Genomic DNA, 12,366 nt, shown 5'->3' with positions numbered 1-12,366 from the left:
AAGTATGCGAGTTCTTCAGATATGGCTGAAATGTTGGCTTTTAGAGTTGCTGATGTCTGTTGCCAGTTGAGGGGAATTTCAAACATGGAAATGTAGTAACTTCAAGTCATGGTGCTGAACACGATTCTTCATTAATTTACCTTCATATTCACTGATTTACATAGTTAATAATGACAAGAACAATTAGGCTGTAGCATGCTTGATGAAGGTCAGGCATTGTTGTGGCTTCTTGGAGGTGGCATTGGCCAAGCACCTCTCTGAAATGAGCTTCTCTGCCTTCCAACAAGTGGCTGTGAGGAGGTGGTAGCCACTTCCATTTCACACGGCAAGGGCAGTTTGTCTCATGGGTATTTTCTCCATTTCTACAAACTTTACCTCAGTTTTTTTTGTTGTTTGTTTTTGAGTTAATTTACACAAATAATAAGGTGGTTTAATTATATAAAATATAGTATATATGTATATATAAATTTTTACATTTGCCTGTTTCTATTTTTTTTTTTTGAATAATTTTAATAGCAAGATTCAGTAGGCATAATAGAAGCCGTGGCTACACCAGGTTATCAATGGCTCAAAACTGGTGTAGTTACACGTCATGAAACAGAAATATAGATTTGTATGCAAAGAATGGTTTTGCCAAGTATATCCTTCCCATATGCTGTTTTTGACAGAGGAAGTAACTTTTCTCTAGAACTTTCTGTAGTGGATCAGGCAACCATTCAGCTAAGTTCAGCAGCGTGTCTGAAGAGGCCTCAGGTAGGCCTCAGGCACCTTTGGGTTATGAAGTGTCTTCCTGTAGGAAAAAGGTTCCTCTTAAAATCATTTTGAGAACTAAGTGTGAAATATTTTCCCCTCATTGTGGATATTTTCATTAAGAATATAAAGCTAAGTTTCTCTGTGCCATCAGTTTGGGCCTCGCCAGTGCCTAGTGGTGAGCAGTGCCACCCGCTCAGGAGCTGGGCCAGCAGCACCAGGCTTGGTTAGGCCTTCATGGAGGCCTCTCAAGTATCTCATCTCTCACAAGGGAAACAAGACTTTCCCAGTCCTTCCTTATAATGAGAGACTTTAACAACTCCTTTTTATTGTTGAATTTAATGGAAGTATGCGAGTTCTTCAGATATGGCTGAAATGTTGGCTTTTAGAGTTGCTGATGTCTGTTGCCAGTTGAGGGGAATTTCAAACATGGAAATGTAGTAACTTCAAGTCATGGTGCTGAACACGATTCTTCATTAATTTACCTTCATATTCACTGATTTACATAGTTAATAATGACAAGAACAATTAGGCTGTAGCATGCTTGATGAAGGTCAGGCATTGTTGTGGCTTCTTGGAGATGGTATTGGCCAAGCACCTCTCTGAAATGAGCTTCTCTGCCTTCCAACAAGTGGCTGTGAGGAAGTGGTGGTCATTTCCATTTATTTCCATGTCATGCAGAGAGGATGGTTGTGTGAAAAGTAGGTGTTTGTCCTGCACAGGTGTTACACCCAGCATGAAGATTCTCATGCATATGGGCCCTTGCAGAATTTTCCTAATATCGCTGTCCCTGAGGGTGTTTGAAGAAAGGTTGGTGACATTGGTAATAGGGTGAAGGCTGGACCGGATGATCTTGAAGGTCTTCAAGGTCTTTTACAACCTTAATGATTCTGTGATTGTAATATTGTTAACGTTTTCCTGAAACTTCAGTCATTTTTTTGGTGATCTGCGATCTAGCCGCCTGAAGGACCTCAGCACTGGGCATAAAACCTAGTGCCAGAAAACGTCCGCCAAATGGCGGGCTGGCAGCAGGAGGCAGGCAGGGCCGGTGGCTGTCCCACAGCTGGGACCGAGCAGGCACTTGGCGGCTGTGCCCGGTGGAAGCCATGGGCACGTCCCAGCGCGGTGAGGTAGCGCGGGCCAACATGGAGCTCGAGCAGAGCTTTTTATGCCTCCATCTTGTGGCAGGTTACGTTTGAGTCGAGACACACAGCCATCTCTTTTCTTCTTCTTCTTCTTTTTTAAACTTTTGGGCTCCGTTTCGTTTTTATTTCTGTTTTTAAAGCGACTACCCCGAGCCACGCCACCCTCCGAGCGCCCTTTCCGCCGCTCTCCCCTCAGCGCTCCCGCCCCTGCCCCTTCCCGCCGCTTCCTCCCGGCAGCGCGCACGCGCGGCCACCGCCAGCCCGCGCGCTCCCGCCCCCTTCTCTCCCCCCTCCCCGCGGGGCTCCCCCCGCTCCTCCGCGCACATCCGGGTCCCGGCGCTGGCCCCGCCGGCTCCGCCGCCGCCGCCGTCCCCTCGCGTCGTGGTGGGAGCTCGGGCGGCCCAAGGCCCAGGCCCAGCCACCGCCACCGCCGCCGCCTGCCCTCAGGGGGACGCCCGCCGCGGCCGGGAGGCCGCCCGAGCTCCGTGCCGGGTGGGTGAGGGCGGCCCGGGGGCCGGGGGAGGCGCCATGGGGGGGTTGGGGGGGGGGGGGGGGTGTGAGGCGGCGGAGGGAGGGCTTGGGGGGGGGGGGAGAGCCGCGGGCCCGAAGTTTGTGCCCTCCTTTTGGGAAGTTCTTGTCCCCTTTTGGGAAGTTTGTGCGCTTCTCTGAGAGGTTTTGCCCCTCTCGGAAAGTTTGTGCCCCGTTGGTTGAGGACGGGACCCTCCCCACAGGGCCGCTGGGGGGTGTAGGGGGGTGAAGGAGCAGCCCCAGTAACCCCGCTCACCCCCCGACCCACGCTTCGTGCTGTGCACGGAGCTGCCTCGGTGCTAATAAAAGGATCGCTTTTTCCCCCCTTTTTTGAAGCTGAGCAACTCCGCTCTTACATTGTCAAAGGCCTGAGCAAGTGAAGGAGGAGAGGGATAACTGCCCGTGTCCCCAGCGCTGGTGAAGCGGCGCCTTCTGGCTCGGGCTCCCTCACCCTCCTCGGCCTCGGCAGCCTTCCCCCGGCACTGACAGCTGCCTGACAACAGATGGGCCGCGGAATTGATTCCGAGGAGCAATTTTTGTTTTCTGTGGGTTGTAAAGTTAATAGAGGAAATATGGTCTTGCGGTTAAAGCACAAGACTGGGGATCAAGTGATCCGCGTTCTCTTCCAGAAGTGTAGTTTTTGATGTGACTTGAAGCAAACTAAGCGAAGGTGTTTCTTAGGAAAATGAGGAAGAACTGATTTCCCAAAGGTTCAGTAACAGGCCTTGAAGCTTGTGGTGGAATCTATGGGTTTACAGGGTTTATTCAGTGAGTGACGTGGGCTCCCTGCTTTAACGCAGCCTCTGAGGAATAACTGTCAAAGTTTGCATTAGCCTGTGAGTTTTGTCTCGTCATGGGAAATTAGATTGTCAGTGTGTGATGGCTTTAGATGAAATCTCTTGCTGGTTTTCATTCCTTCGTTAATTTCAGGTAATTTATCTGTCATGTGTGGCTTTAAAATCCTGACGACTGAAGCAGGTGTTGTGCAGTGCATGTCCCTATTATGGGAGTTCTGCACGGATTATCTGCCTGATATTCTGATTCCTGATATTCTGAGAGAATCCCAGTGAAGAGAAGGGGAAAAAAATGGTACATACATTTCTCAGTCACGTGCCCGTGCTCTTCAAAAGCTGTAATGCTTTACGAAATTGGCAGCTGGTGGTAGTGGAAGTTAATAGAAGAAGCAAATAACTTAATTGAAGATGTTTCATAATTAGTATGTTGTAACTTCTGAGTGCTGTGTCTGCGTAGGGTGTTGCTGAATTTAATGTCTTAATCCCTGCTGCTTGATAGTGGTTTAGTCTAACAGCTGATATAAAATTTTGTTCATTTGGCCTTGAAATTGACAGTAAGTGTTTAACAGCATTTATTTTGGAAAACAAAGCTACAACAAACCTTGTGCTTGCTGGGGTACCTGCCATTGTTAAACTTCTCTTTTCTTTTCAAATACAGAGAAAGTACACTTGAGGGGGGAATTTTCTTCCTAAAGAAAACTTTCCTAGTGGAAGCCCAGGAAGAAGGGCAGTTGGGGGTAGTGATGAGAACTAAAAGAAGAGGATGAGAGGCTTTCCTTGCATTTCTCTGTCTTGATGACAGAAGATCACAGCAAAAGGGTGTGCAGCGTACAGCTATAGTGCGTGGTTTTCCTTTGAGGTTTAGAGTTTTAACCTGGGGTGGAACCTGAAGGAATGGTAGCTGTGGACCCTGTACTTGGTTCTTGTTACGAAGTCAGATTCTTCATGTCACAGCTTGAGCAGGTGATCTCCTTTGCAGTTTCCAGGATGACAGAATGGTATCTGAGTTGGAAGAAATTCCAGCTCTCAAGGTAGAATGTGAATGCTCTGGTAAATGTTGTATTTCGGTATTTGGTCAAACGGCCTTTGCAAATTATGTTGTGATCTTTAATCTTCAAGAGGACGCTTTTAATTTCAGGAAGATGTTCTATTATATTCTCTTTATAGTTCTCTAAAGAAAGCTCTAAGAACAAGTCTGTTGCCCTTAGCTAAATTATGTACCTGCAGACATACTGCTGGGGCAATTCTTTGCAAGACCGTAGTCCTTCCTTTGCTGCCAGTTAAATGCTTCGTGCCGTTTAAAATGCAGGTTTCTTCTAATGTCTATGATAGCTTTGTTAAAATTATTTTTAATGTGTTGATATGCCTTGAAAGATCCCTAGGTCATTTTATATAGCAACAGGTTTAGTCCGTTCAAGTAAGGAGAGCAGTTCATGCTCAGAATTAAAAGGTGCTTGTGTTAGCTGAGAGCACTTCAGATGTTTCATGGCTAACATTGATAAACAGCTCATTAAAAGCAAGTTGAGCAGTAATTCAAGACTTTTGCAGTTATCATTAGTCTCGGTGCAAGTTCCTGCGCTGTTCTCTGGAAGCCTTCTCAGCTGTGCTCCTGTGACCACATCGAAAAGTTTGGCTGGCGCTTCAGCCCGCTTGACCAGGGTGGGTTGGCAAGGTGCAGGATGCCGCCTGCCAAGTCCGTATCCCTCCTGACCTACCACCAAGGTTGCGCCCGCCAGGACTGTCATCCTTGACAGAGGATCTTTGTCAGGACGCTGCTACTGATCCACCAACTATGAGGTAGTGTCTCTGAATTCTGGGTCAGTGCGTGTCACAAACTGACAAATTTAGAATACTTCGCCATTCATTCATTCTGTGCAAGGGGGAAAAAAGGCTTGCTGAATTACTATTGTCAGTGTTCCCTCCAAATCCTGTAGCCTTTGTAAACTTGTCACAGTCTTAATGCAATTCAGTTGGAGTGGAAGCGAATACACACACGTATACATCTTTATTTTTCTTCCCCTCTTTTAAAGCTTTATGAAAGTCTGCGGTCCCTGCTTTCAAGTTACATTTTTTGTTGCCAATTCATGTTTTTAGTGGCAGTATTTTGGGTGTTATTCTTTAATGAAGGTTTTGTGTGTGAGCAGCGAAATTTTTGGAAGGCTTTGTCGAACTTTTTAATTTCTTAATGTATTTTAGGGCTTGTGGAAAGTATAAGCATGTTGTCTTTTTTTCCTTTTTTTTTTTTTTTTTTCTTTAGGTGGTATTGAGTCCATTTTAAATGCCCTTTTGCTTGGCCATGTCCACCAGCCTACCAGTGGATGCATAAGCTTTTGCTTTCACATTTAGTGAAATTTAGTGATGTCCTTGTATGTGATTTTAATCAAGAAATGGCAGCCAACTTGTAGGTATCAGCTGTGGTTAGAGTAGATCCTGAATAACCTTAAAAATATGAGGCAGTTTTAGGGCTGACTTTCAGAAGTGCTGACTGCAGTTGATGATGGCATTTCTTAGTGTAATGCTTCTGTTGGAAAATGCCAGTTAGGTGAAATAGGAGTGTGAGAAAATGCACGGTTCTGGTAAAATACTTAAAAGAGAGATTTGGGTTCTAAGGTGGAATTTGCAAGTTTTGGGACTTCTACAAAGCTGAGTAATCAGAGCAGTTGTGGAAACCAGGGCCATGTGAGCACAGGATTTTTCTGTTTTAAGTGGATGCCTTAAGAAATAGATATATTTTTCAGGCCTGGGAAGGTTTTGCTTTTTTTCCCCCTCTGTCTCTCTTCCACAGTATCACACCTAAATATGAGTTGTACCGTGATGCAAAGCACATTCAAAACTTTCTGTTCTCAGGTCACACTTCTTCCTGAGGTTTTCTTGGCATCAGTTGCCATTTTGAAATGCAGTGAAGTTCTGGTGAACTCCTTCTGGCCGTACCTCATTGGAGATACAGATCATTATCACTTGTATTATTTTCTTGCAGCAAATTTTTAGAAAACTAAATAAAAACAGGCAACAGGCATCACCTTTGCGGTCTGAGCTATACATACGCCTTTCATGGTACCAGTTCTCCCATGTCCCATTCATTACTTGCATCTTGTGCTTGGCCTCACAGTTTTTGTTGTTTCTTTTACCAGTGCTAGTTAAATACTTCTCAGCTGACAGAGTTATATGCTTCAGGTTTTTTTAAAGCTGTGTTAGATGATGTACAGATGTGGAAATGAAAAGAAGTAGTATTGTGTGAGAAAGCCATGTCTGAAGCTGTTAATACAGTTTTTGTTGGGAGAGCAGTCACAGTTAATAAATTTTTGAAGATACCAGACAATTCTTTTCTGTTCTTGTTTACATGTATTATTAATTAGAAAATACTGCCTTACAAGGCATGTTTGAAGCAAAGAACTCTAGTGCAAGTATAAAAGCAGTTATGTTTCACTCAATTAGATGCCTCTTTAGATATGCAAGCCCAGTTCTGATGGAAATACCACAAGTTCCATGTTAGAATCCTTCCTAAAATCTCCTTTCATCTTTTCCTTACCCCTGAGGGGAGGGGGGGAGAAGAGTTAACCAAATGATGGGTGATACTTTTCATTTTTTGTGATAGCTTTTCTGCACAGGAGAATTGAAGAAAAATCTTTTCTGTTCCAAAGCTGTGGCGATGGCAGGGAGTGCATAGGCTCTTGAAGTTTGTTGCCCAAGTGTGACTTTAGGATTCATTTTAACTTTGATGTGCATGGAAAAAATATGGAACTCTAATGTGTCTTCTGCATTTGTCCTCAAGAAAAGACTAATGAATGCCATTGCATGGGACCATATGCTGGGACACAGTGTAAGATGTAGGCTTTGGAAAATTTCCTACATGGAAAATGTAGGCTTTGCAAAACCAAGCACAATCCAGCACAATTCCTGTTCAAGACATTTATAAGGAGAAAAGGATCTTACTAAAACAAAGTGAAATTGATGAGAATCCAAGTGAATAGAAATTGTAGTTTTAGATAGCTTTAAAAATATGTTGATAGCTGAGCACAATAAACTTATTATAATGTAAGTGGGCTTGGGAGCTTTCTGTACAAACACACAAACTGTTTTAACGTGTCCGTGGAGGCAAAGTACTGAAGCATTTCTAAGTTTGAAGGGGCAGTAAGGTTAGGCACCAGAGCTGACTGCTAAACAGTTTTAACTGGCAAGTCTGAGGCAGTTCTAACGACCTACCAATTGTGTAGCTAGTTATAAGGGGTGGTTTGTTTATATTGTGAAACTGAGTCTCAAAGCAGCTTCTAATCAGGAGCACTTCTGATTGGATCGGGTGCTGCAGGAGGCTTCATTTGCAAACTAGTAAATGAAGCAGCAAAGAACAGCATTTGTACACTTGGAATGCAAGGTCAGTGCTGACAGTAGGAAAGGATGAGGATGGTGTAGTTACTTATTTTATGCTTTTTATTCCTATAGGGTGATGGGCTATTTGGTGAACGGGACTTAAAGTTCACATTTTACAGGTGGAAAATTTGTAGTTTGGAATCAGTAGCAGTAGACTAGGAAAATCTCAGCAGAGGAAGCAAAGCGTAGTTCTGCTGCTTCATGTTTATGATGGTAGGTGAGCGACAGTCTATTTTTCCCCTCTTCACAAATGAAAAGTAATTTGTGCATTGTGCTGTTTGTTACCCAAATTTATTTGTATTTAGCTGGCTTGATGAGGTATTAAGAAGGGGTTCAAACAATGGACTTGTTCACAGGACTAGTTTCCTTCCATTTCTGTAGTCATCAGTAAGAACTCTAAAAGTTCAGATGTCTGCCCCAAAATCTAATTTTGGCGCAGCAATTACTTCTTTCTGTGTTCACCCATTGAAAGCCCCCTCATTTCACCTCGTGCAATGCATCGCTTTTAGTCTATAAAGACTATAGATGTTTTTCTCTGAGGGTGATGCACTGGTGTACTGAAGTCTTGCCTTGTTACGTGCATGTGTGAGCCCTTGGAAGAAATTGGTTTTAAATATAGTTGATCTGGTGAAGCAGTTCCTAGCAGATGCCACTATTAGTTAGAAGCCTTTCAATAATTAGGTGTTGGAATTACATCAAATGCAAGTAAATGTTCTAAAGGTATTCTCAACTCATTCGGAAATTTTAAAATCCTAGAAGAGCTGTAGTTTCCACATGAAAATGTTCTGTTTCTGTACATGAATTCCTGACCCTACTGCTTTGTGACCTTAAATGGCTTCAAAGAAGGAAATGCTTTTACTCTACAAATAATTTATGAAGCTTCTTAATGCTAGTTTGTTTTCATAATAAAAAGCTGTAAACCTTCAGTATTTTTTGTTCCAGAATGAACTTCCAGAAGGCCTACAATGAGGTTCAGTCAGTGTCTCTTCCACTTCTGAAAGCCTATTGGTACAGGAGTCTGTTGTAGGGTTTCTTTTTTGCCCCCACCGCTCTTGAACAGGTAAAAACACACTTGAGCAAAAGAGTCTAGAAAGCCTCATGGGCGGACAGAACGGATTTACTGTAAATGATATTAATGTTTTTGACTTCAGCAGTCTCATTTTTCATAGTACAAGCATGTATGTGGAAGCAGTTTTCTGCTGAAGATGAAACAAATTAGATCAAATTGTTAGGATGCTTCAGGGATACTTGTTTTACTAGGTTTTGCTTTTGTTGACAGGGATTCAGACTTACGTAAAGTTTTGAGAGCTAATTATATTACTTCAAAAAGACTTTTTCTGAAATCATTGTTTATGAGACAGTCACTTATCAAAATTCTCTTGACTTGCCCTACAAATACCAGTTATTGTAACGGATTGCTTTAGTAGAACTGTTCCAGCTTTCTTTGCTTGTAGTTGCTTGTTTATTCTAAGAGAATAGTTGTGGGTAAATGACGTTGAAATGATAGACAATCAGTAAAATTTTGCTCCTTGTTGTTCCATGTTACTGTTGTGTTTGAAATACTACAAAAAAAAAAAAAAAACGAAACACAACCATAGAATAGAATCACATCAGTAAATCTGATTGCATAGTGTGGATGGGGCAGCTGTCATGGAATAGACCACTAGCAGGAGACGAGCATTTCTTGAAATCTATTTTGAGCTTAACTGTAGGAATTTTTAGTGTATGCTCTGCCTTGATGATGCTTAAGATTCTTTGAAAGCATAGCTGAGAAACAGAAATAGAAGTTTTTAATTGTCTTCTCGCTGGTCTTAAGATTGTAGGTGGGTTCATTTCCTTTTTTAGGGGTGTGAGCAGCTGTTGAAATCTTCCAACTATTGAATGTACCCAGGGCTTGGAAGTAAGTTAATTGTCACCATAAACAGCTTTTACTTTTTAGAACACTAAACTTCTAATCTCAGTAAAAGAATAAATTCAGTCTGTGTTCTTGGCCAAGTTTCTTCCTTTATGTATTTCCTGTTACTTTGAAGGGTGCAGAGGTTCTCGTGTGTAATTGTTCTAGGGAATTAAATTTCTACTGAAGATGCTGCCACATTCTTATGTTGCTTCAGAAAGTTGGTGATATCTTACTGCTTTTTTTCTTTCCTTTTTGCAGTACCTTCGCCTAAGGACTGCTGAGACAGTGAGAGACATCTGTCTTTTAAATTTCATTTTGTTTTTGTTCATTTTTTTCCCCTTTTTTTTCGTAGTATTGAAGAAAAGCTGAAGAATCAAAGCACCACCAGTGGAGTTAAGCTACTGGCTGAAATAAGTGGATTATTTTTCCTGCAAAAATCATTTATAAGATTTTAAACTTTTCATGATAGCCAAGTGTCCTTGGGTCTGTTCCCTGCTTTCCTCACTTTTTGACCTCCCCAGTTGAAAACCTAGAACAATTACACGTGGGGCAGTACAAATGTGTTGTCGGGGGTGCTTGCTGTACCTTTGGCTGGTGATGCTTACTGCTTGCTTTGGTGTAGCCTTCGGCACTTGTCTTGTGGTTGGAATACAAAAATGCAGTAAGTTGCTTGGGTTATTGAAAGGCAGTTTTTGGTCCTTAATTCTGCTAAAAGAAAGTACCCATCTGTGTCTTTAAACGTGTTTTTAAATTTGTCTAAACGTGTAGGAAAGCCTTATCAGATAACGTTTAATTAATCAAAGATGGGAGGAGAAAAGATCCACTTGATTAAATGTAGGACTCTAAGAGAACCAACATAGAGGTTCTTAAATCTTCTTCTTGTCCCCTTTTTCTCTTAGGTGCAGGTTTGGTGTCCTGAGGTATGTTAGGTGTTTTAATTCACCATGGTTTATCAAAAGTTGAGAGACAATGTTGTTTGGCAGTCTCTGTAGCAAGAAAGGAAACATCTTTTGTTATTGACATCCTTTCTCTTAGCTCTGCTCTTGCTTTTTGCCAGCTGCTCATTGTCTATACTTGCTTATTTAGTATTCACCAGAGATTTTACAAGTTCTTATCAGTTCTTTGCCACGGCACATCATTTCCTCTTGTCATCCTTACTCCTTAATTTGGGAGGGGAGGCGGTGTTTTAAGGATTTGCATGAGAGCTAGTGAGTGGTAGAAAACCCCGCCATTCATGAGCACCGCGTGAGTTGCACAGCATTGTTCTGCTCCTTCTCCCCTTTCTGGGGCACTTGGTAGTAAAGGTCACGTTTCTAGGACTTACTGCCATGCCTTCCCCCCTCCTCTTTTCTGGGGAACGGAAAAGATTGCTTTATTTCTTGCCAACAGCTAAAAATATCCAGTGCTTCAAATATTCTTCTTAGAAGATAGAAGGAAGTGCAACATAAAAATAGCCATAGCTGCAAAGATTGCCCACCTTTCTGAATGGCTCATGAGGGATGGGTTTGGGGATGTCTTAATACTCTTTAAAAAACATGGAGCACCTAATCAGAGCTCAAGAACTAGTAGATGCTTTAGTATTTTCTCCTTTTGATAAATGAAGATCCGTTTGAGAAGCTGATGATTTCTCTGGAGTAATGGGTGTGGAGCTGCTGATTCCACCGTGCCTCTTCCTTGTTTCTTGGTAGCGAGTTTGTCTTCTTGTGAAGCACCGTGACAGAGACGTAACACAAGTTTTAAAGCATGTTTCCCAAATTTGTTTTTGGGAAGAAGCTCATGGATTTAAGGAATGGTTGGAAAATATTGCTGACAGAAACCGTGCTGCCTCTTTGGTCCTCTAACTGTCCTTTTTCCCACTAATCAGAAATGCAGCAGCTGGGGATTTGATCACGTTTTACTTTATTCAGCTGTAGGCAGAGATTCTGATAGTTTTCGGGTTTTGTTCTGAAACAAAATCAGATGCAATGGCTGGGGTTGAAATAGGAATTATTTTAATATCTGCTTTTTTGTTTTGCCTTATTCTTTACTAATTGCCTGTTTACTCATCTTCTTAATAGTGCTAAATTGGAAGAATTGATCGTTATTTCTGATGTGAAGACTTCATCACTGGCATCTATGTTCGTTTGTCAGCGTCCAAGAAAGAGCACAGTTCATCAGTGGCAGTAACTGCTTTCAGTTACACTGACATTTGTTTGAAAACAAGAGGAAAAACAACCAAAAAAAGCCCAACAACAACAACAACAAAAAAACAACAGACAAAACCCAACAAACCTTTTGAAGACTTGTGTCAAATGACGTCAATGGCCAGTTTGTTCTCCTTTACTAGCCCAGCTGTAAAGCGTCTGTTGGGCTGGAAACAAGGAGATGAAGAAGAAAAATGGGCAGAAAAAGCTGTTGATGCCTTGGTAAAAAAGCTGAAAAAGAAAAAGGGTGCTATGGAAGAACTGGAGAAAGCCTTGAGCAGTCCAGGACAGCCCAGCAAGTGTGTTACCATCCCCCGTTCTTTAGATGGACGACTTCAAGTTTCTCACAGAAAAGGCCTTCCCCATGTAATTTACTGTCGTGTTTGGCGTTGGCCTGATCTCCAAAGCCATCATGAGCTGAAGCCATTGGATATTTGTGAATTTCCTTTTGGATCTAAACAGAAGGAAGTCTGCATCAATCCATACCACTATAAGAGGGTGGAGAGCCCAGGTATGTTTGAGCATGGCTATCTGAAAGCTGGACAAAATCTCCAGGAGCCACTTGTTCTTCGCTTCAGTACTATACAACGAATTAAATCTGGTGTAAGAGGGAGTTTGGAAGAATAATGTTCAAAAGTATAATTTTCCTGTAGGGTTATGGTGAGGTGTGTTGTCCATTCTGTACTGGTTTTCTTGGTGGC

General features: G+C 42.4%; 1 protein-coding gene across 2 annotated transcripts in view; it reads left to right on the top strand.

Annotated features, from left to right (window-relative positions):
• Window positions 1-12,366, top strand: part of SMAD5 (SMAD family member 5) — a 29,322-nt gene that overhangs the window by 7,594 nt on the left and 9,362 nt on the right. The window contains exons 1-2 of one of the 2 annotated variants that reach the window (XM_032196948.1): window positions 2,256-2,387; window positions 11,540-12,176. In XM_032196948.1, coding sequence (XP_032052839.1) covers window positions 11,774-12,176 — 403 coding nt within the window. In that variant the 5' untranslated portion in view covers window positions 2,256-2,387; window positions 11,540-11,773. Of the gene's footprint in view, window positions 1-2,255; window positions 2,388-11,539; window positions 12,177-12,366 lie in introns of those variants that run through there. The other variant, XM_032196947.1, reaches the window with a different exon arrangement.

This window comes from Aythya fuligula, chromosome 14 (assembly GCF_009819795.1).
Source record: "Aythya fuligula isolate bAytFul2 chromosome 14, bAytFul2.pri, whole genome shotgun sequence".
In the NCBI taxonomy this organism is placed as follows: domain Eukaryota; kingdom Metazoa; phylum Chordata; class Aves; order Anseriformes; family Anatidae; genus Aythya; species Aythya fuligula.
This window is presented reverse-complemented; position numbering and strand designations above follow the sequence as displayed.